Here is a 27,345-nt window from a genome sequence, read left to right as displayed (position 1 = left end):
CCCAACATACAAGTCAGCTCTGCCCGACGTCCCTAGAAAGAAGAAGAAAAGCCTTTCTCCACCATCTGCCACAACTCCACAAACTGCATCCACATCTCGGACAGACCAAGGATCAACCTCTGATCTAGCTGAGCAACCGTCAACCTCGGCTCCATACTTGATTCCAATATCCCAACGCCGCCATCGACGCCGAACAGTTTCTACTGCCGAGATGGGTCACCAAAAACCAGTTGCCAAAGATCTCCTGGCTAACATTCCAACTGATGTTGACGCCCAGCCAACACAAACCCAGCCTCCTTCAAAGCCAAAATGAATCAAAAAGGCTCAGCCAAAGGCAAAGGTGCCTCAGATCGATTCTGAGGATACCTTGCCAATTTCCAAACTGCCTCCAAGTGAAAAAAATGCCTCTGTCCCTGCGAAGAGGTCCGCTGAAACACTTCCATCCAAATCTACCAACTCCAAAAGGCCGAGGTCATCTTCTGCAACGATCTTGGGGTCTAAGAAGTCTGATGCCCCCTAGACCCCCGAGATTACTCTGGAAGATAAGCCTATTATGGCTACTGATAGTGCCAATGATATCAACGTTGGTGTCGCCCTTAGTACTGCTCTACTTCTTCCCGGCGATCTCGACCGGAACGCCGAGTTGAGTGAGTACAAAAATTATGCTTTGATGCTCCAGCGATCTGTTCAGGTAAGTGTCTTTACTTGGTAATTTTTCCTCTCCTGTACTTTAGAAGATTTTGTAATAACTTTTGTCTTGTATTTTTTCAGGCTATCCAGCATGCCCGTTCTTTCTCTATTCAATCTTTTGAAAATCGGGAGAAGTTGGCCGAGATGAAAAGGGAGTTCTCTACTCTTCAAAAAGCCAACAAAAGCCTTCAATCGAATATGAAGAAGTTAGTGGACCAGGCCGAAGCTGCCATCAAGGCTCAGACCAATGCCGAAGAGAAATTTGAGTCTGTTGAGGCCATTAGGAAGGTTGCTGAGTCCCAAAAAAGAGAGGCCGATGAGAAGATGGCCCAGGCCCAAAAAAAGCTGCAGGAGGCCTTGGCTACCAAAGAGGCTAAAATCAAGGATGCCGACAAGAAGGCGTATGCCCAGGGCATGGCCGATGTCACAGAGGCCTATGAAAAGCAAGTGAAGGAGGCATGCAACATGGGTTTCACCCTTGGTTGGATATCCCTTCTAAAAAAGCTTAATGTCCCTGAAGACTCGCCTTTGAGAAATGCCAACGTCATTCCTCTTCCATTCCCTCCAACACCAACTCCAGCTCAATCTGGTGACGATGACTTTGAGTCCGAGGAGGAGGAGGTTTTGGTAAGGAAGTCCAAAGATGCTGCTGGGGCCAACTCTCCTCCTCAAAATGAGCAAGTCCTGGACTTGACTCAGAATGAGGAGGATGAGGAGGTTCGCAAAGATATTGCTCTCGAGAAAGCTTTATCTGATGTTCCTCTTGCCGATAAGAGCTTAGATGAAACCCTGCAAGAAATCGACGCTGAACTTGCGGCCGAGAAGGTTGCCGAGATGTCTTCTCAGCAATCCTCCGAGGTCTAAACCCAGCCTGTTGAAGACTCTTAGTTTTGATGTTTATTTTCTTCCATCTTTTGTACTTTTTCTTTTATTGGGAACGATTGTAAGCTTTTGGCCGACGTGCCTTTTCTGAATATTAATACAACTTTCCTTCTCTGAGTGCCTATATCTTTGTCTTCTCTTTACTGCTCTTGCATGACTCTATACTTAGAAGTTTTGGCATGTCTTTAATATACACTTCAATCCTTGTGCAACCTCCTCAGGGTGACACACCTCGGTTGTACAAACTGATGATTTATCTTGGCAAGTTCCTAACTAACTTTCTCGGCGTAATCTTGGTTTCACCTTGTAAATATAAAATTTCAACAAGTGTTTAACCTTAGTCTTCAATCTTCTAAATTGTCCACAAATTTCAACAAGTGTTAAACAATGATCTCGGTTTTAACTTCAACTTGTAAATTATCCACAAATTTCAACAAGTGTTAAACAATTATTTCGGTTTAACTTCAACTTGTAAATTGTCCACAAATTTCAACAAGTGTTAAACAATGATTTTGGTTTAACTTCAACTTGTAAATTGTCCACAAATTTCAACAAGTGTTAAACAATGATTTCGGTTTAACTTCAACTTGTAAATTGTCCACAAATTTCAACAAGTGTTAAACATTGATCTCGGTTTAACTTCAACTTGTAAATTATCCACAAATTTCAACAAGTGTTAAACAATGATCTCGCCTCTCTCTGCCCCCTTATGTGAACCTAAGTTCTACTTGGGTTCTTATTATACATGTATTCTAGAGACAATGTCAAGTATCTTGAAAGAAAACCAAGCTGAATCTTTATTTATTTACTTCGGCAAATGACAAAAGAACAAATGAATTCTAATGATAGAAAAATTTCAAATTGCAAGTGTTCCAAGGCCTTGGAAACTCTTTGCCCTCATTATCTTCAAGCCGATATGCCCCACTGCCCAGCACCGAGATGATTCTATAGGGTCCTTCCCAATTTGGGCCAAGCTTGCCCTCTCTGGGATCCTTCTTGTTGCCGACGACTTTTCTTAAGACGAGGTCACCAATCTGAAATTCCCTTGGGTTAACCTTCTTGTTATAAGCTCTGGCAAGCTGTTGCTGCTGCGAGCTGAATTACAGTTTTCTCCCTTCGTTCTTCTAGAAGATCTAGATCTCGGGCTAGGAGTACATCATTAGTCCCGTTCTCCACCCCCTGGGTTCTGATCCCAGGGATGCCGATCTCCAGCGGGATGACTGCTTCTGTGCCATAAGCCATGGCAAAGGGGGATTCCCCTGTTGATCTTCGCAGCGTAGTCCGATATGCCCAGAGTACATTAGGCAATTCGTCTACCCACTTTCCTTTAGATGCCTGCAGCCTCTTTTTTATCCCATCCAAAATTACTTTGTTGGATGCTTCTGCTTGTCCATTGCTTTGTGGAAAGCTTGGGATTGAAAAGTAGTTCTTGATCTTAAACTTTGCACAGAAGTTCTTGATTAGCTTACTGTCAAATTGAGTTCCATTGTCTGCAACAATTGCTCTTGGAATCCCAAACCTGGTGATAATGTTTTTCCAAATGAAGTTTTTTACGTCCACATCCCGGATCTTGGCAAGCGGTTCAACTTCTATCCATTTAGTGAAGTAATCTGTTGCTACCAGCAAGTACTTCCGTTGTCCAGTTGCTTGGGGCAGTTGCCCGACGAGATCCATGCCCCATTGGGCAAATGGCCAAGGACTGAATACAGGGTTCAAGTCTGCTGCTGGCTAGTGTATTAAAGGTGCAAACCTTTGGCATTGTTCGCACTTCTTTACATAGGCTTCTGCATCTTTCTGCATGTAAGGCCACCAATACCCCTGGGTGATGGCCCTATGGGCGAGTGATCTGCCCCAGCGTGGCTTCCACAAATGCTTTCATGAATTTCATATAAAAAATCTTCAACTTGAAAAGGATGTACGCACCTTAAAAGGGGTCCAGTGAAGGACCTTCTGTAGAGATGTCCTTCTGCTGTCAGACTGAATCTTGCCGACTTCAAACTGATCTTGTGTGCCTCCTTGCGGTCATCTGGCAGCTTTCCTTCTTTTAGGAATGCAATAATTGCATCCATCCAGCTTGGTCCCATGTCTACACACATCGCTTCGCTCTCTGTGGTCAGTGGTTCGATGCTCGGGTCCGACAAGTAATCGACCATTATGATCTTTGCTTTTCCAGGTTGTACCACACTAGCTAGGTTGGCCAACGCATCGGCGTGGCTGTTATCATCTCCTCGGCTTACCTGAAGTAGTCGGCAATTCTGAAACAAGGCTGACAACTTGATGACCTTCTTCGCGTAGGCCGACATTCGTTCATCTCGGGCTACAAACTCGCCCGTTGTTTGGTTAACTATCACAACAAACAATCAGTTGTGAATCACAAAAAACTATTACCTCATCTGCTTGCACTATTGTTGCTAGCTTCAGTCTTGCAATGAGTGCTTAATACTCTGCTTCATTGTTTGAGGCCTTGAACCCCAAATGAATTGATTGTTCTAGTACCTGCCCATCTAGGGATATCAATACCACTCTTGACCCCGCTCCCTGTCGGTATGAACTCCCATCAACGAACAGTCGAAAGGAGTCCCCAATGTAAATGCTGTAGGGTCTGAGTTTTTCTTCTTTATTTTGTTCTTTTGCCTTTGCCTGGGCTTTTTCTTGCTTGTCTGGACATCGTTCATCTTGGCTCAACCTAACCCCACCACCAGTTTGGAAATATTTGAAAATAACTTTTTTGGAAATGAAAACAGTTTCCAAACTTATTTTTGTTATTCGTTTTAAAAAATGAAAAATAAATAAATAAAAGAGGATAACCTGTTTTGAAATTCAAGTCCAGGAATGAATACAAATTCTGCATGTCCCCCAACTTCAAAGAACATGAACGACACAAGCAGTAGTGGTATTTCCATTTTTCAAGTAAGGGAGTGGATATCAAAAGATGACAAAAAGAAGCCCAGTTTTCCAAAATGATGGGTGTTAATTCCAACCAAAGTAAAACAAGGCCTGTCACAAACAAAGGTGCCCTGAGGTGGGTAAAAACTTGTTCCTTTTTCTTCACCATGAAAGTGTGAGAATAGATTGTATATATAGCATGATTTTGTATATTAGGAATTAGGCATTAGAAAGGATTGTGGTGTAAATAGGAATCTTTGTATTACCTTTTTCAATTATAGAATTAGGACTATATAAACTGATGAACTCTTTGTAAACAAATACAATTGAATATACAGAAAAGCTTTCAGGAGTCTTACATGGTATCAGAGCAGGTTAAGAAACCTTAGCGCCGATGATCTCTCTCCTTCTCTTAGACATGGTTGTTGATCGAAGCTTTTTACTTCATCGATCGTCAGTCGTGAGTCTTTTTCTTGGCTCAATCTGGTTCATGATCTCTCTTTTTCTCTCAAGCGCAGTTGTCAGTCGAAACTCCTTGCTTCTAAGATCGTCTAGTTCATTTGGGTCTAATTCATCTAATTCGTGGCTCACTTGGTTTGATTGAAGGCTCATCTGTCCGTATCGAAGCTTTGAAGTTCCTTATCTTTTGCGGACGATTGCTGTTCTTCTCTTTCGATTCTAATTGCAATCATGAGAGTTCTTCCTGACCCATGTTTCTCTCTCTGTGTTTATTCGTGCTCTCTCAGCTTCAGCCTCATTAGTCTCTCTTTGGTTCTCGATTTGATTCAGTAGTTCTCAGAACTGTTCTCAAACTCTGCCTGGGTATTACACTTGACACCCAATTTCAAATTTATTACCCAAAACACCCCAAGGTTTTCTGTTTATTATAATCTGCCTCCATCAATTTTCTTCTTTTGCTAGTTCATTACAATGCCGGATGATAAGATTGCTAAGCCCGAAAATAGGTCACTAGCTTTAGATGAGTGTGTCTTCTGTCACCAAAGGCGTCATTAGAAGTATCAATATCCCAAGAAAGGCTGTATGTCTGTCTCGTCTTTTCAACAGTCTCAGATTCAGTTCTGCACTCATTCTCAGAGTACTTTTCGGACTCCCGCCAATTCTATCGCATCTGCTTCGGCCCTTGATCCTGACTTGGCTTCCCTAAATATTCAGATTAGTCAGCTTCAACATATCATGTTTGCCTCCATTGTTTCCTCTCTTCATTTAGGTTTGCTTAGGTCTTCTTCAGATATCTCTTCGTCTGTCTGGATTTTTGACTCTGGTGCTTCTCATCATATGACTCTCCATCTCTTCTTACTTCAAAATTTTACTCCCCATTCATTTCCTATTACTGTTAATGATGCTAATGGGCCTAGTATGTCTGTTATATCTGTTGGATCTGTCTTACCGTCTGCTATGTTTACTGTCTTTATTTCATCTATCATTTATGTTCCTCAGTTATTTGTCAGTTTATTATCTATCAGTCAGCTTGATGCCTCCGATTTTAATGTTATCTTTTCTTCTTCTATTTGTTTTGTGCAGGATCGAATGTCCAAGCAGCAGATTGGGACTGGCCGTAGAGTTGGAGGCCTCTACATGGTGGAGAGCTTGCATCTACCTATGACAACCTCTTTGACTGCTTTTTCCTCTTTTCAGTTAGATTCTCTGTCCAGTCCTTTCTACTTATGGCATTCTAGATTAGGGCATTTGTCTACTGACCGCTTACGGTCTTTAGCTCAATCAGGTATATTGGGTAAAGTTTCTCCTACTGAACTTACTAAATGTCAGAGGTATAAACATGTCAAAATGACGGCCTTACCTTTTCATAAAAGTACTTTTATATCTAATACACCGCTTTCTTTAGTTCATACTGATGTTTAGGGCCCTTCTCCTATTCTCACTAAAGGGAGTTCTGCATACTATGTGTCATTTGTTGACGATTGTACATGTTATACTTGGGTTTATCTTATGACTCATAAGTCTGACTTCTAACTTATATACCGTATTTTCCAATCTATGGTCACTACTTAGTTTGGGTCTACAATTAAAGTGTTACGGTCTGACTTAGGTGGGGAATATATTAAAAATGAGTTCTGTGAGTATTTGGCCAATTTGGGTACCATTCACCAAACTTCCTATATAGATACACCTATCCAAAATGGTCGAGCCAAGCATAAACACCATTATCTCCTTGAGACAGCTAGGTCTCTTCTTCTCTCTACCTCAGTTCCGGCTCTGTTCTGGGAAAAGGTAGTTCTTACTGCTGCTTTTTTTCTCAATCGCATGCCTACTCTCATTCTTTCTGGTCAGTCTCCTTATGAGGCTTTGTTCTCCCAGATTCTTAACTATTCCCTCCTCTGTGTGTTTGGGTCTACCTGAATTCTCCTTCTTTCCCGTAAAGATAGGACCAAACTTAGTGCCCGGTCGTTCATCTATATCTTTTTGGGTTATAGTCCTACTTAATATGATCCATTTCCTTCTGAGGTCCCGTCTGAGGAGTACATCTCCACTATTCCTCTTGAGCTTATTCCATCTTCTCCCTTTTCTACACCTCATGTTGAGTACCCCTCCACTGATCCTCGTGAGGCCATTCCTACTTCTCCATCTGCGTCACCTATGGCTCTTTTTCCTCCTTCAGCTTCTTTTTCCCCTTCGTTAGTCTATTCTCATCGCACGGCTCCCCCACCACCAGTTGTCTCCACTCCTGTTGCTGCTCCTACTTCTGACGACTCTGATCCTGCTGCATACTGATATCCTACTCGTGAGCGTCATCCTTCAAACAAGTTAGGTTGGTCTAATACATGTTTTTCTGCTTCTAATCATACTCTTTTGTCTCTTATTCATTCTTTTTCAGAACCTCAGTCTTACACGGAGGCCTATCAAGATCCTAATTGGGTTCAAGCTATGGAGGATGAGTTGTTTGCCTTGCAACACTTGGGAGTTGGTTCTTTTTCCTGCTGGCAAGAATCTGTTAGTTGCAAATGGATCTATAAAGTCAAGACTCATTTTGATGATTCTCTCAAGCAATACAAAGCTCGCTTGGTTGCCAAAAGCTTCTCGTAGGAGTATGGTATTGATTATGAGGAGACATTTGCCCTTGTTGCCAAGATGACTACTGTCCGTACCTTGATTTCTGTTGTTGCTGTTCGACATTGGCCTCTCTACCAGATGGATGTTAAGAATGTTTTTCTTAACAGTCATCTCACCAAGATCTATATGTGTCCTCCCCCTGGCCTTCTCCACTCCTCTAGACAGGTTTGTCATCTTCGGCGTGCTCTGTATAGTTTGAAGCAATCTCCTCGTGCTTGGTATGATCGCTTTCAGATTGCTGTTACTGAGCTTGGATTTCATCCTTCTACTTCTGACTCTGCTTTGTTTTTTAGACATACCTCGGCTGGTTTTGTTGCTCTCCTACTCTATGTGGATGATATGATCATCACTGGCTCTAACTCTTCTGCCATCTCTGAAGTCAAACAACATCTCATCCGCACCTTCAAAATGAAGGATTTGGGTCCATTGCCGCATTTTCTTGGTATTGAGATTGCCTCATCTCCAAAGGGATATTTTCTGTCTCAAGCCAAGTATGCTAATGAGATTATTTACCGTGCCGGTCTTATTGATACCAAGGTTTTTAATACATCTATTGAGTTTAATGTGAAGTTTAACTCTACTAATGGTGTCCCTTTGGATGATCTCATTTTCTATCTCGAGCATATGGATTGTTTAGTTTATTTAACTGTCACTCACCTGATCTTACTTATATTGTTTATGTGGTTAGTCAGTTCGTTTATGCTTCTCGTTCTACCCATTGGGCTGCTTTAGTTCGCATTTTTCACTATCTTCAGAGTACCATCTTTCAGAGCTTACTGTTATCCTCTACTTCCTCTTTAGACTTGGTCTGGTGATGTTAATAATTCTAATTGGGCTTATATTGTTCAGAGGTAACTGTCACTCGCCTATACTAATTCTAATTGGGCTGGTGATGTTAATAATCGCTTGTCCACCTCTGGTTTCTGTATGTTTCTTGGAGATTCCTTGATCTCTTGAAAAAGCAAAAAACAAACTATCGTTGCTCACTCTACTGCTGAAGCTGAGTACCGTGCTATGGCTCATGCTACTACTGAGCTTATTTGGCTTCGTTGTCTTCTCTCTGATTTAGGTGTACCTCAGTCTTCTCCAACCTCTCTCTATTGTGACAACCGCAGTGCTATTCAAATTTCCCACCATACTGTCTTTCATGAACGGACGAAACACATTGAGATTGATTGTCACTTTGTCTGACAACATCTTCAATCTGACTCTATCTCGCTTCCTTTTGTCTCATCGGCTTTGCAACTTGTAAACTTCTTCACCAAGACTCACACTACCGCTCAGTTTCAGTTTCTTCTTAGCAAATTCTCAGTATTTTCTACTAAAACACCTTGGGTTTGAGCGGGGTGTGAGAATATATTGTATATATGACATGATTATGTATATTAGGAATTAGGCATTAGGAAGGATTGTAGTGTAAATAGAAATCTTTGTATTTCCTTTTTCAATCATAGATTTAGGGCTATATAAAATGATGGACTCTTTGTAAACAAATACAATTGAATATACAGAAAATCTTTCAAGAATTTTACAGAAAGTTGTCAGCCCAACATCTCTAAGAGGACATATAAATTAAGGGGAAATGCTAGAAACCCACAATTTGAACTCTTAAATTCACCCACAATACTGTGGCAATGGAGATAGGTCATACACAATTGAGTGTCGCAAATAAAATGTCAACATCTATCATGGTCGAATTGTGGTCGATTTTTTGTGATCTTAAACATTTTCCTAAATAAAGGAATAAAATTAAATTTTAATTTTGCACAAATAGCATAGCATAGGGGGGAAAAGTTGTTGAATCAATATTTGAAAAGACAGAGAAAAGCACTTGAACAAGGATAAACATTAAAGAATATGTAGAAGAAAAAAAATAATAGGAACAAATCAACGGCCATGACATTCATTTAAACAAGATGGTGTTTTATTTCCAAGATTGAACACATGAAAGAGAAAGTAAACAAGTAAAAAAAGTTAAATATTAGAAGAGACCAATAATAAAATACCTTCTTAATGGGGCAGACAAAGAAATAGCGACCCACATTTGACCTAGTGAAAGTGGGTTCCTTGTAAATACTACAGGGTCCGACGAAACAGCGGCACACAGGAACGGTGATCTTATCATTCCACACTTTGTCGCACCACGCAAAGAAATTACAACTTTTATCCTTAAAAACAATAATAGAAAATAGAAAATCAAACAAGTGTCAAAAGATCACAATAATATTTCAAAAAATTAAGGGTAAATTAAAACCCAAAAAACAAAAATTTGAAGGGTTATCGGGAGGGGGCAACAGTAAAAAAGGCAGGATTCCTGGTAGTCTTAGAGCGGCGGACGGAGCAAGTTCCGATACCACAACAGCAAATGAGATTGGGTACACCATGGCCTCCAATAGGTGATGGTGATAATGGTGAAGGAGATAGAGATGAAGATGGAGTCTTTGGACTCTTCATGGGGCAATCCTTAATCCAGTGACCTTGTTTATGACAGTGGAAGCAACTACGCTTATGACTATCCTTCTTCTCCTCCTCCTTTGTAACAAACAGCCGCCGATTCGATTGTGATTGTGGTTGTGGTCGAGTGCTTGAATTTTTGCCACCGGGACTAGCGACACAGTTGGGAGAATAATAATTGAGATGGGAAACAGTTGAGTCTGAATTCGATCCACAAACACCTCCTCCTCCAACATCATTTCCATTTATCACAGAGATTCAGATAATGTGTTTTGCGTAGTGCAGTATTTCTATCTGTAACAATTTTTTGTTGAGTGCTAGAGAGGAAATAAGAAATGGGAAAGTGGAGCCTTTCGAGAAAGGAGGGAAAGGATGACTTGTCTTGTCGTGTCTAGACCTTTCGGAGAATGGAAAATGTTTGGTGCCCGAATTTTTGTGGCTCGAATGGCTCGAATGTGTCAAAACGACGTCGTTTTGGATATTTCAAGCCATTCGAGCCATGATTTTTCGGGTCACCTATCATTGTTGTTTGAAGAACAGCTTCAAAGTAGACGGTACCTTCAGCTCGATGGGCTTCATTTGATTATACTCGATAACCCGAAAATAAGTGGCTCGAATTGACTCGAAACCCAAAATGACGTCGTTTTGGAATTTTTTTTTTTTTTTTTTTTTTGTTCTTTTCTTTTTCTTCCTTTTCTTACTTTTGAACACAGACAGAGGTGAGAGAGAGAAAGGAGAGAAGAAAAGAGAAGAGGAAGAGAGAAGAAGTAGAAAAGATGGAGAGGAGGAGGAAAAGAAGAAGACGGTGATGGCGGAAGAGGAAGAGAAGGAAGATCGACGGTGATGGCGGTGATCGAATCTAAATCTGAATCAGATCTGAATCTTTTTTTTTTTTTTTTTTTTGGGCTGATGATGATGTGTTAATGATGATGATGTTGATGAAAATGTTGTTGTTGATGATGATGATGTGTTGATGAAGATGTTGATTTATTTTTATTTTTTTTCTAGTAGATCTGATCTGAAGATGATGGGGGGGAAAAAATTGTTGGTTGTTGATGATATGTTGAAGAAGATGTTGTTGTTGATGATGATGATGTGTTGATGAATGTTGTTGGCTGCTCCCTCTTCTCTTCTCTTCTTCTTCTCTTCTTCTTCTGGTCCTACTTCTGCTCTTTTTCATCTTCTTCTTCAAAAAAACGAGAAAGAAAGAGGAAAATAAAAAAAAAATTCAAAACGACGTTGTTTTGGATTCGAGCCAATTTCGAGCTCGAAAATTTTGGGCTACATAGCAGAACCGGGCTTCATTTTAGATTCTTCTCAATAATTCAAACAGTGCACTACATAAAGTTTGTGGAGTGCATTATTTTAATTAAAAATTTTATATTAATTGAATATTAATATTTATTTAATCAGATTATATTTATTTCAATGATAATTATAATTTTAAAAATAGATTATAAATACAAATGTAATTTGATCAAATAATTATCAATATTTAAAGTGTTTTTTTTTTTTTTTTGCAAGAATAATTATTCGACGAGCTATACATTTTGAGGGGTCATTTGGGAAGCAAATAAAAAGTCAAAAAATAATTTTTAACTTATTTTGAGTCACATCACTTCTCATATTTTTTGCACAAAAAAAAAATTAAAAGCTAAAAAAAATCAAAAAAACTACTTTTTAACAATTCTTCCAAAACACTCTTGAATGGTTTCAATTATCAAATTCAATCATCAAAATGAACCTAAATTTAAGCTCATCGAAACCCAGTAGTAGCACCCAGTAGCAACATTCAATTCGTTTTGTCACTGGAGATAAGCTATTCTCGTCCTTCCATGTCTTATTAAGAAAACAATATATAAGTTACTTTTTGGATTTAAAAATGTGTAAAATATATTATTGATTAATAATTATAAAAGATATGAGAACGAAATATTATGCGAGAGTAATTAATTGATTAATCATTGGTTTTGAAAAGTGAGTAATTTTTTAGTTTGAATAGCAAAACTTATTTATTAACATGGTTTGTCTTTTTGAAATGGAAATGGATTGGTTGTTGTACACCCAACATAACTGTCACTATTGTATCTTTATACAGGCCTATTCTGGTGATCCATTTTTATAATTTTAACCGTTCATTTTTTAGCGTACATCAATTAGAATATACATACACAAATTCAAATTGAACATCATTGACCTTTGTTAGGAAAATATGTAATTCCCCACAAGTAAATCAATCAATGGAAATAAAAACTAATGCAGAAAAATTAAATCAAAAATAACACAAGAATTTTTACATGGTTCCCTCAATGTAAAGTACGTCCACGGGATCGAAATCTGATTCCACTATCAACCAAATAAGTTTCCAAACGATTACAAACGACACAAGAATGGTCTCACAAAACCACCCTTAGGTGAATTCCAAATAATCACAAATAAACAAGAGAAAGATCTCACCAAATAGAAAAACTAAAATCTTCAGAACCAGAGTTGAAGAGGACCCAAAATAACGAACCAAACTATCCTTCGAAAGAACGGAGAACAGTAGCATCAACTAATCAAGCAATAGCATTGCCCAAACACCAATTGAAAATCACACAGCAAGCTTATTCAATTAATCCACCGAATTGACTTTTTGACCTACCACTGTTGCTCCTACATAGACAAAAGGTACCGAATTTGTATGTATAGCAGCCGCGGCCCTCTCTCCAGATGCATCGGATGAATATAATATATATATATATATATATTAAATCTTGGGTTTGTTTTATCAAAATCCTAGTTATATCCAAATTCAATTGGGTCTCCACAAATATAATATATAAAAATATATTATATCTAAACCAAGCCAAATTAAAATTCTTTTAACAAATCAATTGGGTCCCATACTCCAATAAGGAGGTATATCCTAACAATTCTCTCCCTACCGACTTAGGTGGAGAGATCAACCATACCCGCTAAAGTTCGACACTTTAAATGTTTATCCCTCGACAAAGTCTTTGTCAACATATCTGAAATATTATCATCTGTGTGAACCTTTTCAAGTTGCAATAATTTCGAATCTAACACATCACGAATCCAGTGGTATCTCACATCAATGTGTTTCGATCTCGAATGAAAAGTAGAATTTTTACTCAAATGAATAGCACTTTGACTATCACAATAAAGCATATACTTTTCTTACTTCAAACCCAACTCTTGCAAAAATTTCTTCAACCATAACTCTTCTTTGCAAGCTTCTGTAATGGCAATAAATTCAGCTTCGGTAGTTGAGAGAGCAACACATTTTTGTAATTTAGATTGCCATGCCACAGCTCCCCCTGCAAAAATCATCAAATACCCCGAAGTAGATTTCCTAGAATCAATATCACCGACCATATCAGAATCTGTGAACTCATCAAGCATCGGTTTACCATCCTCAAAACACAAACACACCTTCAAAATCCCTCGAAGATACCTTAGAATCCATTTGATCGCTGCCCAATGTTCTTTACCCGGATTAGAAAGAAACCGACTCACCACACCAACGGCGTGAGCAATATCCAGCCTTGTACAAACCATAGCGTACATCAAAGAACCAACTGCTGAAGCATAAGGAACTTTCAACATCTCTACTTTGTCTTTCTCGCTTGTAGGACATTGATTTGAACTAAGCTTGAAGTGACCCGCAAGTGAAGAACCAACCGGCTTTGCTTTATCCATGCTGAATCTCTCAAGAACTTTCTCAATGTAGCTTTCTTCAGATAACCAAATCAGCCCCTCTTTGCGATCACGAACAATTTTCAAACCAAGAATTTGCTTTGCCGGCCCCAAATCTTTTATAGCAAAAGACTTGCTCAACTCCAATTTCAACCTGTTTATCATGGTAGAATCTTGACCCACAATTAACATGTCATCAACATAAAGCAAAAGAATAATAAATTTGTCATTCGGGAAATTTTTCACAAACACACAATGGTCCGAAGTGATTTTAGAAAAACCATTATTCATCATGAAAGAGTCAAATTTTTTGTACCATTGTCGCGAGGCTTACTTGAGACCATACAAACTTTTCTTCAATGTGCAAACAAATTTCTCTTTCCCTTTTTTCACAAAACCTTCCGGTTGCTCCATGTAAATTTCTTCTTCAAGATCACCATGAAGAAATGCGGTCTTCACATCAAGTTGCTCAACTTCAAGGTCCATACTTGCAGCCATGCCAAATACAACCCGAATAGAAGACATCTTCACAACCGGCGAGAAAATCTCATCAAAGTCAATACCTTTCTTTTGCCCAAAGCCTTTCACAACAAGACGTGTTTTGTACCTCAGATTCTTGTCATCATTTTTCAATTTGAAAACCCACTTATTTTTCAGAATTTTCCTCCTTTTAGGCAACTTCACTAAATCATAAGTCTGGTTTTCAAGTAAGGACTTCATCTCCTCGTCCATGGCCTTTTTCCAATCACCTTTCTTTGCATGCTCAATTGCTTCTTGGTAGCTCTCAGGCTCCCCTGGATCGGAAATCAACACAAATTCATTGGGAGGATACTTTCTTGAAGGTTGTCGGTTCCTTGTAGATTTCCTCAACTCAAGTTGTGGTGGTGGTTCTTGAGGTGGATGCTCTTCCTCAATTTCTGGCTCAACTTTATTAGGATTAGCATCATCCTCTACATCTTCAATAGGTGGCTGCACATCTCCCCCATTTTCATCATCCACCAAAGATGAAGGAGATGGATCTATGTCAATGAGATCACTAGTTTTTGGCTCCGGTTGATCACCTTTGCCAAAGTTTTCAATTGTTTGGTCTTCAAGAAACACAACATCACGGCTTCGGATGATTTTCATGTCGACCGAATCCCACAATCTATACCCAAATTCATCACGCCCATAGCTAAGAAGAATACATTGTCTTGACTTGCTATCAAGCTTGGACCTCTCATCTTTTGGAATGTGAACAAAAGCTCGGCAACCAAACACTCTCAAGTGCTCATAAGATACATCTTTACCGGTCCAAACTCTTTCTGGAACATCACCATTCAAAGGATAGGAAGGAGGCAAATTGATTACGTCAACCGCTGTCTTCATTGCTTCACTCTAAAAGAATCTTGGCAATTAAGCTTGTGAAAGCAAACGCCTTGTTCTTTCCACAATGGTGCGGTTCATCCTCTCGGCAACGCCATTTTGTTGAGGAGTCTTCTTAACTGTCTTTTGGTGCCGAATACCTTGGCTGCAACAATACTCGTCAAATGGCCCAATGTATTCACCACCATTGTCTGATCGGATGCACTTCAATTTCTGCCCTGTTTCTCTTTCAACCATGGCCTGAAAATGCTTCAATACTTCTAGAACTTGATCTTTAGTTTTTAGTAGAAAAGCCCAAACTTTCCTTGAATAATCATCAATGGAAGTAACAAAATAAAGTGCACTACTATGTGTTCTAACTTTTAAAGGACCACAAACATCCGAATAAATCAACTCCAAAATATTTTCTTTTCTGGAAGCAACATTTTTATGAAAAGAAACTCTATGTTGTTTACCCGCCAAACAATGAACACAAGTTTTGAGATGTGTACCTTTCAAACCGGGTAGAAGCTCTTTCTTGAACAAAACTCGCAGCCTTTTTTCACTCATGTGCCCAAGTCGCTTGTGCCACAATTCGGTAGAAGTATTATCTTGAAGTGCATTGACAACACCTTTACAAATTTTTCCTTGCATCGAATAAAGTGTACGAGTCTTCTTGCACTTAGCCACCACCAAAGAACCCTTTGTGAGCTTCCATATTCCATCACCAAATTTGTTGTTAAAGCCTTTATCATCTAGTTTTCCAGTAGAGATCAAATTGAGGCGAATGTCGGGAACATACCTCACATCTTTAAGCAACAACTTGCAGCCCAAATTTGTTTCCAAGCAAATATCACCCATGTCGATAATCTTGGACAAACCTTCATTACCCATTCGAACAGAACCATAATCTCCTTCGGTGTAGATAGTGAAGAAATCAACTCGAGAAGTCACATGAAAAGAAGCACCGGAATCAATTATCTAATTTCTCTCTTGGCCCACAAAATTAATACAATTATCTTTACAAACGACCATGAGATCATCGGTAGTAACTGCCGTTGTGTCTTCTTGTTTCTTATCCACACTTTTGTCACGCCTTTTCTCCTTGTTCTTAAGCTTTCGGCATTCTCGTTTCATGTGCCCTTTCTCATGGCAATAATAGCACTCAATGTCTTTCTTTAAAAAAGAACCATCTTTTGATTTGTCACAACTTTGATCATGGCCATGAGGAGTCTTACTCCTCCCTCTTGTTTTACTTCGACCTCTCACAACAAATGCTTCCGAATGAGAGGAACCCGTTGATTTTCTTCTAATTTCTTCATTCAACAGGCAACTAGTGACTTGGCCCATTGTGACAACTCCATCGGATGTCGAATTACTAACTGTCACAACCAAAGTTTCCCAACTTTTGGGCAAAGAACTAAGTAGCATCAAAGCCTGCAACTCATCATCAAAAATAATTTTTATAGAAGCAAGTTGGTTAACAATACTCTTTATTTCATTCAAATGTTCTGGAATGGGGATGTCATCTTTATATTTTAAATTAACCAACTTACGAAACAGAAAGGCTTTATTTGTGGCTGATTTTCTATCATAAAGACTCTAATTTTTTTCATAAATCATGTGCCGAAGTTTCAGTAGCAACATGATGAAACACACTGTCATCAATCCATTGACGGATAACACCAACGGCTTTTCGATTAAGCCTATTCCATTTATCATCTTTCATATCCTCGGGTTTGCCACTATCACCCTCAATGGGTCCATACAAATATTTACAAAATAATAGGTCCTCTATTTTAGTTTTTCAAGTTACCCAATTGCTTCCATTGAAGCTAGACCTACGACCCACATTCCCCTCCATTGATTTACACAAATAAATGTATCCAAACAAACCGTAAGCTTTGATATCAGTTGTTAGGAAAAATATGTAATTCTCCACAAGTAAATCAATCAATGGAAATAAAAACTAATGCGAAAAAATTAAATCAAAAACAACACAAGAGTTTTTACATGGTTCCCTCAATGTAAAGTACGTCCACGGGATCGAAATCCGATTTCACTATCAACCAAATAAGTTTCCAAACGATTACAAACGAGACACGAATGGTCTCACAAAACCACCCTTAGGTGAATTCCAAATAATCACAAATAAACAAGAGGAAAGACCTCACCAAATAGAAAAACCAAAATTTTCAGAACCAGAGTTGAAGAGGACCCAAAATAACGAACCAAACTATCCTTCGAAAGAACGGAAAACAGTAGCATCAACTAATCAAGCAATAGCATTGCCCAAACACCAATTGAAAATCACACGGCAAGCTTATTCAATTAATCCACCGAATTGACTTTTTGACCTACCACTGTTGCTCCTACATAGACAAAAGCTACCGAATTTGTATGTATAGCAGCCGCGGCCCTCTCTCCAGATGCATCGAATGAATATAATATATATATATATATATTAAATCTTGGGTTTGTTTTATCAAAATTTTAGTTGTATCCAAATTCAATTGGGTCTCCACAAATATAATATATAAAAATATATTATACCTAAACCAAGTCAAATTAAAATTCTTTTAACAAATCAATTAGGTCTCACACTCCAATAAGAAAGTATATCCCAACAATTCATCAACTCACATTTCATTTTACTTCAAAGCACATTTGCCATTTAATTTTGTTGATATAATGTGAGTCAATGAAAATGTTAATGATATTCAATAAATTTTAATTTTTTACAGATATATTCTACTTAATATATTCTAAAAAGTGAGTGATTTTGATTATTAAAACGAGTCTCAAAATAGGGCCATACGAGGGTACAACAGTGACTGTTGTGTGGGAACACAGCAGCCAACAACCCCATTTCCTTTTAAAAATTGATAAATTAAAAATACATTTTCTTAAGTTTATTTAAAATACAAATATTATCCCATGTGCTTTGAAAAATTATCAATATTTTATTATCCTAGATAGGTAACCCAAGAGGGGATGAATAAAGTAAATAAAAAATAATTTTACAATTTTAAATATAATAATCAAAATATCTAAATTTAAATAAAAAAAAAACAAAACAATAATAATAAAAATAAAAGTAAAAGAGATAGGAAAAGAAAATGAAAAACATCGATTTATATTGGTTCGATACGCCGAATCTGTGTCCACTCTTCATGGATCCTCCTTGACAACAATAAATGACTGCCCTTTATAAAATTCTCTCACAAAATAATCAATAAAGATAAGAAATATTTTAGCTCTCCTTTAATATAAGAATAAAGACAATACTTAAATTTGAAAGTAAAAGAACCAAGTGAAAAATATAATCAAAATTTTTGAAAACACAAATTTTTCTCTTCAAGTTAATAATTTTTCTCGCAACAAAATACTTATATTTATACCCAAAATTCTACCCGTCGGGGGAGGAGACACTCCTCTGCGCGCCTAATACACGCTCCTCTGACGTATCAATCTTCGCATTGCTTTTCCTTATTCAAAATTTGCAATTCGCGACTTTTCTTTTTGCAGCAAAAGATTTGATTTGATAGGTCCAATTGCACTTTCAATAAATAGTATTTACAATAATAACTATTGACGCAAATCCAAAAAACGAATAATAAATTTTTTATTAAAATATTTGAATATACAGTAAAAGCAACTTTAAGTCAGAGCATGCCATCAATCTTTACAATTTACAATTGGATTCATTGGACCGTTTCAGCCGTGGCCATAATGCTCACCCTTTTCATTGCCCTTGACAAATCCTAATAGAAACATAGCCTCTGGCTCCAATTGGAGAAAGTTTGAGATGTTAACGAAGTACACCTTACAAACCTTGTTAACAAGGGATTTGAAAGTCACTGCTCACCATAAAAGCCAGATTAAAAGAGCTCAAGATAAATAAGAGGTGCAACCATAAATAAAAGAACAAGTCTTTATCATTATACACATAATTAAAGGGCATGGGCATACCTAAAGTCAGAGAGAGAGAGAGAGTATACAACCAAATTTAAATCAACATACTCACAAGCTTCGTCGCAGGTTGGACCTCGCCTTCTCAAAGGCTTCCTTTGCAACATTCCTTTCTGCTTCCCTCTGTTGACAAAGTTTCATAGCAGCTTCTGCCTCACCAAATGCAACTTGTAAACTTGCCTCAGAATTCAACATGTCTTCAGTGATTTGATCCAAGCAATTCCCTATCTTCATCTTCTCACCCTCACAAGAAGACAATTGCTCCTCTATACGTAAAAGCTCATCCTTGACACGGGAGGCCTCTTTTTGAAGGGATTGATGGCGCTCATTAGAAGCTTCTAAAGCAGCCCGAGTCTCAGCATGACGACGAGAAATATCTTCCAACTGTCGTTTTTTGCATTCGTACATGATAACAAGCTTCTGTGCAGAGCGGTCATTGTTAATAGACAATTCTACTTCAGCAAGTGATGCTGCACAACCAATAAATTCCTCCACTTGTTCTTTAAAGGGTTGAGAATCAACAAACAGAGCATCTAGAGCACCAAAAATAGAACAGGCCTCTAGGATCATAGACTCATGATCATGAAAATCCTTAGACTTCAAAACATTGAGAAGATCATCTTGAAGGCGCACTGCAGCCTGCTTGAATACCTCAACAATTGAATTTGTCATGATGTTTCCTTGTAAAATTTTGGAAGGAGGGCTGAGACCTGATGGCCCCGAAAGAGAAGAACCTAAAGGCTGACCAGGAGGAGTAAGCAAAGATGATTTGTTAGATTGAGCAGGTGACAGACTCGGCATTGCAATGTTTGGTGCTTCAGCATCAAATGTGTCGACATCTTGAGGGACAAAAATGGGATCAAATGCAGGGAAAACACCTGAGAAGAAATGCAAAATAAATTTGAAACCTGGTTGCCAGACGTGAAGAAAAAGCTAACTGAAGTATATAGTCCTACTTACAACAAAAGAAAGGCTTAGGAGCAGGAAATATCAGGCATCGAGATGGGGAAAACACAAGCCGTCCACACCAGCCCTTAACATTAAACCCTAAAATTTGACATATGACCGTTCCCTTCAAACAATTATCTGTCAAGGCCACTGTGGTCGTAGATAAGGCAGAATCATTGTGGTAGTAAGTAGAACCTACACAAGATGAATTCATATAAGAACCACATTAACAAAAGAGAGATAAAAAAACACAACTCCTGGTAATGTAGGAAAATTCAAATAACCATATGTAATGATATTAAATAATGAAACGTAAATCACAAACAAGACACACCTTCTGACAAAGAAGCTCTGGCAAAAGAAATCTCCGACAAAAACTCCACTTGCCTTTGATGAATCAAAACCTCAGATGTTATAGTAGACGCCCGGAGTGCCTTCGTAGTTGTAGGGTCCCCTGATTTTGACTGTGGCATGTCAGAACAATAACTTGTTGAATCAAGGATGAAACCATCAATTTCTGGAGCCTCATGTCGTTGCCGTTTACAATGCTTTCGCATAGGCTCATCTGGCGTCTCTTCTTGGGCCTGAAAATCCATCAGCTTCACTTTATCTCTCTTAGAAATTTCAGAAATTGCCCCCAACTTTTGAGGATGTTCAGAACTGTTCACTACATGTGACACAACATCCATCCCTTGTTGGCTGAAATCCCCATCCTCAACTAAGTCACTGCTTGAGGGGCTAGTGTCATGACAGTTGGTCAATGTAGACTGAGAAATAACACTTTTATCTGAATGACTACTAGTAGCATCCAATGATTGAATGAAGTCACAAGCACCCTGTCCCTGTAAGAATTTAAATAGCATTATGAAGCACAAATAGCTTTTAAAGATTAATTTATCCAAGGAGATACATTTCAGAAGTGCAAAAATAAATGAGTAGTTAATATCACAAACCAATTCTATGGCTCCACATACATTTATTGTTCCATTGATTAAAATGACACTTTTGTCCTCATAAGCCATCACCACACCTCTTTTTAACTTCTAATTCCATACTGTAACTTTTCTAAATTGCCATGTCATTCAACTTTTTCAATGATTGGCTTTTCAGCAAGCTTACACTATTCTTTTTGTTTCTTTAAAAAAAACAAAAAATCTAATAATAATAAAAACTTTTTTCCTTTTCCCATTCTGACGTGACATCTCCAACACATTCATGGGTGTTTGTTACTGCTTTTTTCTACTCAACTTATAGATTTTAGCTTAAATAAAGCAGAATCTAACTGTTTGTTACAGCTTTATGACACCAACTAAAACTTATAACAGCTTTTTTGGAGGGTAAATAAGCTGATTTTCATAATCACCTCCAAGGGTGATTCTGATTCTCAGCTTATGCAGAAGGTGGTGCACCTTGAAACCCATCACTCGAACTCTAGCTCTCAGCAGCAGCAGCGTGACAATCTGAGAATGGCAGCTCCACTACCTCTCTGTGAACTATTTTTTATTAACTTTAGGACTAGTACTATGATAAATGTGTTCCTTTGATTGGATGAAGTGTGCCTGGTTTGAAACTTTCTTGTTGGTTTTTATTTTTAATGTGCCTGATAATGAATATATGCAAGTGCTGTCATGTTAATATTTGACTTCTTGTTTGATAACTTTGGAAAGCTTTAATCGGTATGCCTTTTTAATATTTGTGTTATTATTGTGCCTTATATATAATTTCATTAGATTGATCAATTGTTGGAATGACCTCTTAATCTGGTAATTAATTACAAAAAGTAGGTAAATTCACTTTACAGCTAAAAGTGGTAAAAAAGACATTTACAGAGCAAAAAACCAATTCTAGCTTATTTAAACAAAGGTAATTATATTTACACAACAATTTTACCTCATTACACAATTTTTCTAATTACACCACTCCAAAAAATTCAAAAATCTTATTTCATCTCTTTACACACTCCTTTTTTCTACCCTCAGCCCTAACCTCCTCTCTTCTCCTTAAACTCAATATCTTCCGAATCCCAACTCATCCATCTTCAACTACTACAACCTCCATCACCACCTCTGCCACCTCCGAGCATCACCCCGCAGCTCACTCCCATGGCCACCACCTAGCAACCCCTCACCGCTACAATCACCACTTCATAGCCTCCCCCCGACCACCAGTTCCACAGTTTCTTTTCAGTGTTCATGCTTTGTTCAACGAACCAGAGTCTCACAAATTCTGTTTGTTCAACAACACACGACCGAACAAAGTTGGTTTGTTCGGTTGGAAAACGGTCAACCAAATCAAGTGTGTTTGGCCCGTGTCCCACCAAATGGGCCAAAATTGATTAATTAGCCATGTTCGGTCATAGAAGTCCGAACAAACTTAAATTGTTTGGCTACCAAAGACCAAACAATCTCAATTTGTTCGGTGAACTAAGCCGGAAGGAGTTCCAAACCCACTTTTTCATACAACGAGAAACTACACCAAAATGATTGAAAATAATACCCAAACATCTTTTAAACAAAAAAATATTGTATATTTATATTTGGCCACTTTTTCACTTTAGCCCTTAAAAGTTTATTTTTTCCCACTTTGGCCCTTCAAATTTCAAGTTTTTTCCACTTTACTCCTAAAGCTACTTTCTATTCAAAGTTAGACAAAAAATGCCACGATAACTATCACATAATATAAAAAAAAAAAAAAAAAAAAAAAAAAAAAAAAAGTCATTTAATTAATGGATCAATAAACGTGATAGGAACATAAAATTGGTTTGTGGTATTAGTAGCTCACCAACAATAATAGTTGAGGTGGCTATTGGCGATTTTATAGTTTCGTGTGTTTTGTATAGAAAAGAAGAAACATGTTTTCCAATTTTTTTGCTTTTTTCAAAAAGCAAAAACAAAACCCATGTTTCGTACACTACACACTTCTAAAAAATGTGTAGCATATGCTTTGCTATGATCTAAAGTGATCTTTGTTGTGAAACAAATAATAATATTTACCTTGTAAGTAGGACCCTTTGGCTCACAACTAAAACACCACTTTACCTCACTACTAGGGTTGCAAATGAACAGAGTCATTCATGAACAGACTCAATCTTGGCTCGATAAGGACTAGTTCGAAGTTAGTACGTTAATTTTTTTTTTTTTTTGCATTCGAACTCGACCTCGTTAAACTCTTAGGGTGTGTTTGGTAATGTTTACGTTTTCAGTTTATATTTACAAAAATTTTATAAACTGATTTTTGTTTATTTTTTGTTTATTTTTAAAAAAATATAAACTACAAACGCGTTTGGTAATTGACAAAATGTTTAAAAAAATTTAAAAATATAAAAAAGAGTGAGAAATGGCAAGTGGTCGCAAGTGGCAGTGGAAGACGGTAGTGGAAAGTGGTGACGGTGGGTGGTGGGTAGCTGGTGGCAGTGGGTGGTGGTGGGTGGGTGGGTGATGGCGGCAGGTGGTGGGTGATAGCGAGTGGGTGGTGGTGGTGGTGGTGGCGGCGGCGGGTAGTAGTGGCAGGTGGGTGGTGGTGGTGAATGGTGATGATTGGTGGGTGGGTGGGTGGGTGACGGTGGCGGGTGGTAGCAAGTGGGTGGTGGTGGTGGTGGTAGTGGTGGGTGGGTGGTGGTAGTGGTGGGTGGGTGGTGGCTGGTGGCTGGTGGTAGCAGATGGCGGGTGGTGGTGGGTGGTGGCGAGTGGTGGTGGTGGTAGGTGGGTGGTGGTAGGTGGGTGGGTGACGATGGCAGGTGATAGGTGATAGCGAGTGGGTGATGGTGGTAGGTGGGTGGCGGGTGGGTGGTGGTGGTGGTGGTGGTGGTGGGTGGCGGGTAGTGGTGACGGGTACGTGGCAGGTGGCTAGTGGTGGCAGGCGGCTAGTGGTGGCAGGCGGGTGGTGAGTGGTGGTGGCAAGTAGGTGGCGGGTGGTGGTGGTGGGCGGTGGATGGTAGTGGCGGGTGGCGGGTGGTGGAGGGTGGATGGCAGGTAGGTGGTGGGTGGTGGTGGTGGTGGTGGTGGTAACGAGGAATGGGTGGTGGTGGTGAGTGAGTGGCAAGTGGCAGGTGGGTGGTGGTGGGTGGTGGTGGCAGGTAGGTGGTGAGTGGTGGTGGTGGGGGTGGGTGGTGATGGCGAGTGGGTAGCAGGTGGGTGGTGGCGGGTGGATGGGTGGCGGGTGGTGGGTAGTGGTAGCGGGTGGTGGGTGGTGGTGGCAGATGGGTAGTGAGTGGTGGTGGCAGGTGGTAGTGGGGGGTGGGGGGTGGTGGCGGAAGATGGTGGTAGAAAATGGTGACGGATGGTGGCTAGTGTTGGGTGGTAAAAAAAAAAAAAACTGAAAACTCAAAATGGAAACACATTTTTTGTGCTTTCATTTTTTTGGCCAAATTTATAAACTGAGACCATTGATTTATAAATCAAAAATTTTACCAAATAAGTTTTTATTTGAGTTTTTAAAATTTTTGTAAATATAAACAGAAAACTGAAAACATAAGTGTTACCAAACGGCACCTTAGTAAATAAGCCCAAACATATTAAGGCCTCGTTTGGCAAGTTAACATTTTAGCCAAAAAGTCAAAAAGTTACTAAAAAATTTAAAAACCCAAAAAGCCTATAACTTATACCAAAAAGTCAAAAATTCTCTTTTCTCTCTACTTTTTGCACATCTTTTCGTAAAAGCCAAAAAGTCACCCCAAACATACTAATTTTTTTTACCTCATATTTTAGCCAAAAAAGTCAAAAAGTTACTAAAATAGCATGTTCCCAAACGAGGCCTAAAACTCAGCCTGTTAGCTAACTTGTTTAACATTTATTATTTATATATTAAATAATGTAAAAATATGCATAAAAAATAAAATAAATATGTTATTTATATATTTAAAAAATATAAATGTAAACAATAACTAACTATAGATAATACATTTATATAATAGTGATAGTAGATATTATTATTTTAGTCAAATATTCACTTTTCTTTTAGTATGTATGTTTATATATATTGTATATATATAATTGTATAATCAAAATTTCAATTGTAACTTTAGTGTCATACGCAAATATGAATTTATAACTTTTTTAGCTCGTTAAGGCTTGTGGACAAGTTTGAGCTCCAGTCAAGTCTAAGCCAACTCGGCTCGAGCTCGAGTTCGGTTCGTTAAATTTTTATTGAGCCCAAGTTCAAACTCGAATTCATTAAAATCTTCATAAACAAGCCCAAACATACTAAAACTCAGCTTGACTTGACTCGTTCGCAGCTCTACTCACTATCTATGTTGCTTTGCCTCGTAACGAACACTATTTTAGGTCATAACCAAAACACCACTTTAGCTTATAACCCCTACGACTTAGTTTTGACCCCACCTTGATTTGACAAAACCTAACCCCACCACCAGTTTGGAAATTTTTTAAAATAACTTTTTTTTGGAAATGAAAACAGTTTCCAAACTTATTTTTGTTATTCGTTTTAAAAAAAGAAAAATAAATAAATAAAAAAGGCTAACCTCTTTTGAAATTCAAGTCCAGGCAATGAATACAAATTCTGCATGTCCCCCAACTTTAAAGAACATGAACAACACAGCAGCAGGGATATTTCCATTTTTCAAGTAAGGGAATGGATATCGAAAGAAGACAGAAAGAAGCCCTGTTTCCCAAAGTAAAAATCTAACAAGGCCTGTCACAGAAAAGGTGCCCTGAGGTGGGTAAAAACTTGCTCCTTTTTCTTAACCATGAAAGTTGCCAGCCCCAACATCTGTAAGAGGACATATAAATTAAGGGGAAGTACTAGACACCCACAATTTGAATCCCGAAATTCACCCACAATAATGTGGCAATGGCGATAGGTCATACACAATTGAGTGTTGCAACTAAAATGTCAACATCTATCATGGTCGAATTGTGGGAGATTTTTTTGTGGGTCTTAAACATTTTCCTAAATTAAGTAATTAAATTAAATTTTAATTTTGCACAAATGGCATAGCATAGGTGGGAAAAGTCGTTGAATCAGTATTTGAAAAGACACAAAAAAGCACTTGATCAAGGATAAACATTAAAGAATATGTAGAAGAAAAAAAATAATAACAACAAATCAATGGCCATGACATTCATTTAAACAAGATGGTATTTTATTTCCAAGATTGAACACATGAAAGAGAAAGTAAACAAGTAAAAAAAGGTTAAATATTAAAAGAGAGTAATAATAAAATACCTTCTTAATGGGGCATACAAAGAAATAGCGACCCCCATTTGACCTGGTGAAAGTGGGTTCCTTGTAAATACTACAGGGTCCGGCGAAACAGCGGCACACAGGAACGGTGATCTTATCATTCCACACTTCGTCGCACCACTCAAAGAAATTACAACTTTTATCCTTAAAAACAATAATAGAAAATAGAAAATCAAACAAGTGTCAAAAGATCACAATAATATTTCAAAAAATTAAGGGTAAATTACAACCCAATAAAAAAAAAAAAACACACACACACACACACACAATTTTAAGGGTTACCGTAAGGGGGCAACAGTAGAAGAGGCGATCGGGATTCCTGGTAGTCTTAGAGCGGCGGACGAAGCAAGTTCCGGTACCACAACGGCAAATGAGATTGGGTACACCATGGCCTCCAATAGGTGATGGTGATGATGGTGATGGAGATTGAGATGAAGATGGAGTCTTTGGACTCTTCGTGGGGCAATCCTTCATCCAGTGACCTTGTTTATCACACAAGAAGCAACTTCCCTTACGATTATCCTTCTTCTCCTCCTCCTCTGTAACAAACAGCCGCCGATTCGGTTGCGATTGTGGTTGTGGTCGAGTGCTTGAATTTCTGCCACCGGGACTAGCGATGGAGTTGGGAGAATAATTATTGAGATGGGAAACAGGAGTAGTTGAGTGTGAATTCGACCCCACAATCACCTCCTCAAACATCATTTCCATTTATCACAGAGATTCAGATAATGTGGTTTGTGTAGTGGAGTATTTCAATCTGTAACAAATTTTTGGTGAGTGCTGGAGAGGAAGTGAGAAAAGGGAAAGTGGAGCCTTTCGAGAATCGAGGGAAAGGATGACATGTGCTTGTCTTGTCGTGTCTAGTCCTTTCGGAAAACAGCTTCAAAGTAGACGGTACTTTTGGCTCGACGGGCTTCATTTTAGATTCTTTTCAATAATTCAAACAGTGCACGGCACAGTGATGTTTTGAAAAACAACAATGCTAGTCAAAATGGTGTGATTTTGACAGTTTTGAGTTATTGTGATCATAAAAATTGTGACCCTCAAATATTTTCTTTTGAAAAATTGATAAAAAAAAGTTATTTTTTTATTTTTTTAATTTATTTTATCTTTTTATTTATAAAAGATATAAAGGGTGATATGATTCAAAATAGATAAATAACTAAAAACTAACTTCGT

The 27,345-nt window shown here is 38.3% G+C and overlaps 1 protein-coding gene across 1 annotated transcript; it reads right to left on the bottom strand.

Moving 5' to 3' along the window:
• Window positions 1-18,650: 18,650 nt before the first annotated feature.
• On the bottom strand, window positions 18,651-27,102 carry LOC114305189 (uncharacterized). The gene is made up of 5 exons (XM_082866806.1): window positions 26,449-27,102; window positions 26,149-26,310; window positions 20,300-20,807; window positions 19,978-20,160; window positions 18,651-19,895 (listed from the first exon to the last, which is right to left on the bottom strand). Exons 1-5 carry the CDS (start codon window positions 26,872-26,874, stop codon window positions 19,069-19,071), a joined length of 2,106 nt encoding a protein of 701 aa, XP_082722932.1. The 5' UTR covers window positions 26,875-27,102; the 3' UTR covers window positions 18,651-19,068.
• Between the last annotated feature and the right edge of the window lie 243 nt (window positions 27,103-27,345).

This window comes from Camellia sinensis, chromosome 4, assembly GCF_055761805.1.
Source record: "Camellia sinensis isolate YWXY chromosome 4, ASM5576180v1, whole genome shotgun sequence".
NCBI lineage: Eukaryota > Viridiplantae > Streptophyta > Magnoliopsida > Ericales > Theaceae > Camellia > Camellia sinensis.
Note: the sequence above shows the minus strand (reverse complement) of the source record. Positions and strands in the feature narration are given on the sequence as shown.

Excerpts from the sequence above, each read along its gene's own strand:
- LOC114305189 (XM_082866806.1), bottom strand. The coding sequence starts at position 26,874 with ATGGAAATGATGTTTGAGGAGGTGATTGTGGGGTCGAATTCACACTCA. Across the intron at positions 20,808-26,148 it reads TTGTATGCCCCATTAAGAAG|GGACAGGGTGCTTGTGACTT; the intron begins GTATTTTATTAT and ends AAATTCTTACAG. Across the intron at positions 19,896-19,977 it reads TCCTAAGCCTTTCTTTTGTT|GTGTTTTCCCTGCATTTGAT; the intron begins GTAAGTAGGACT and ends ATTTCTTCTCAG.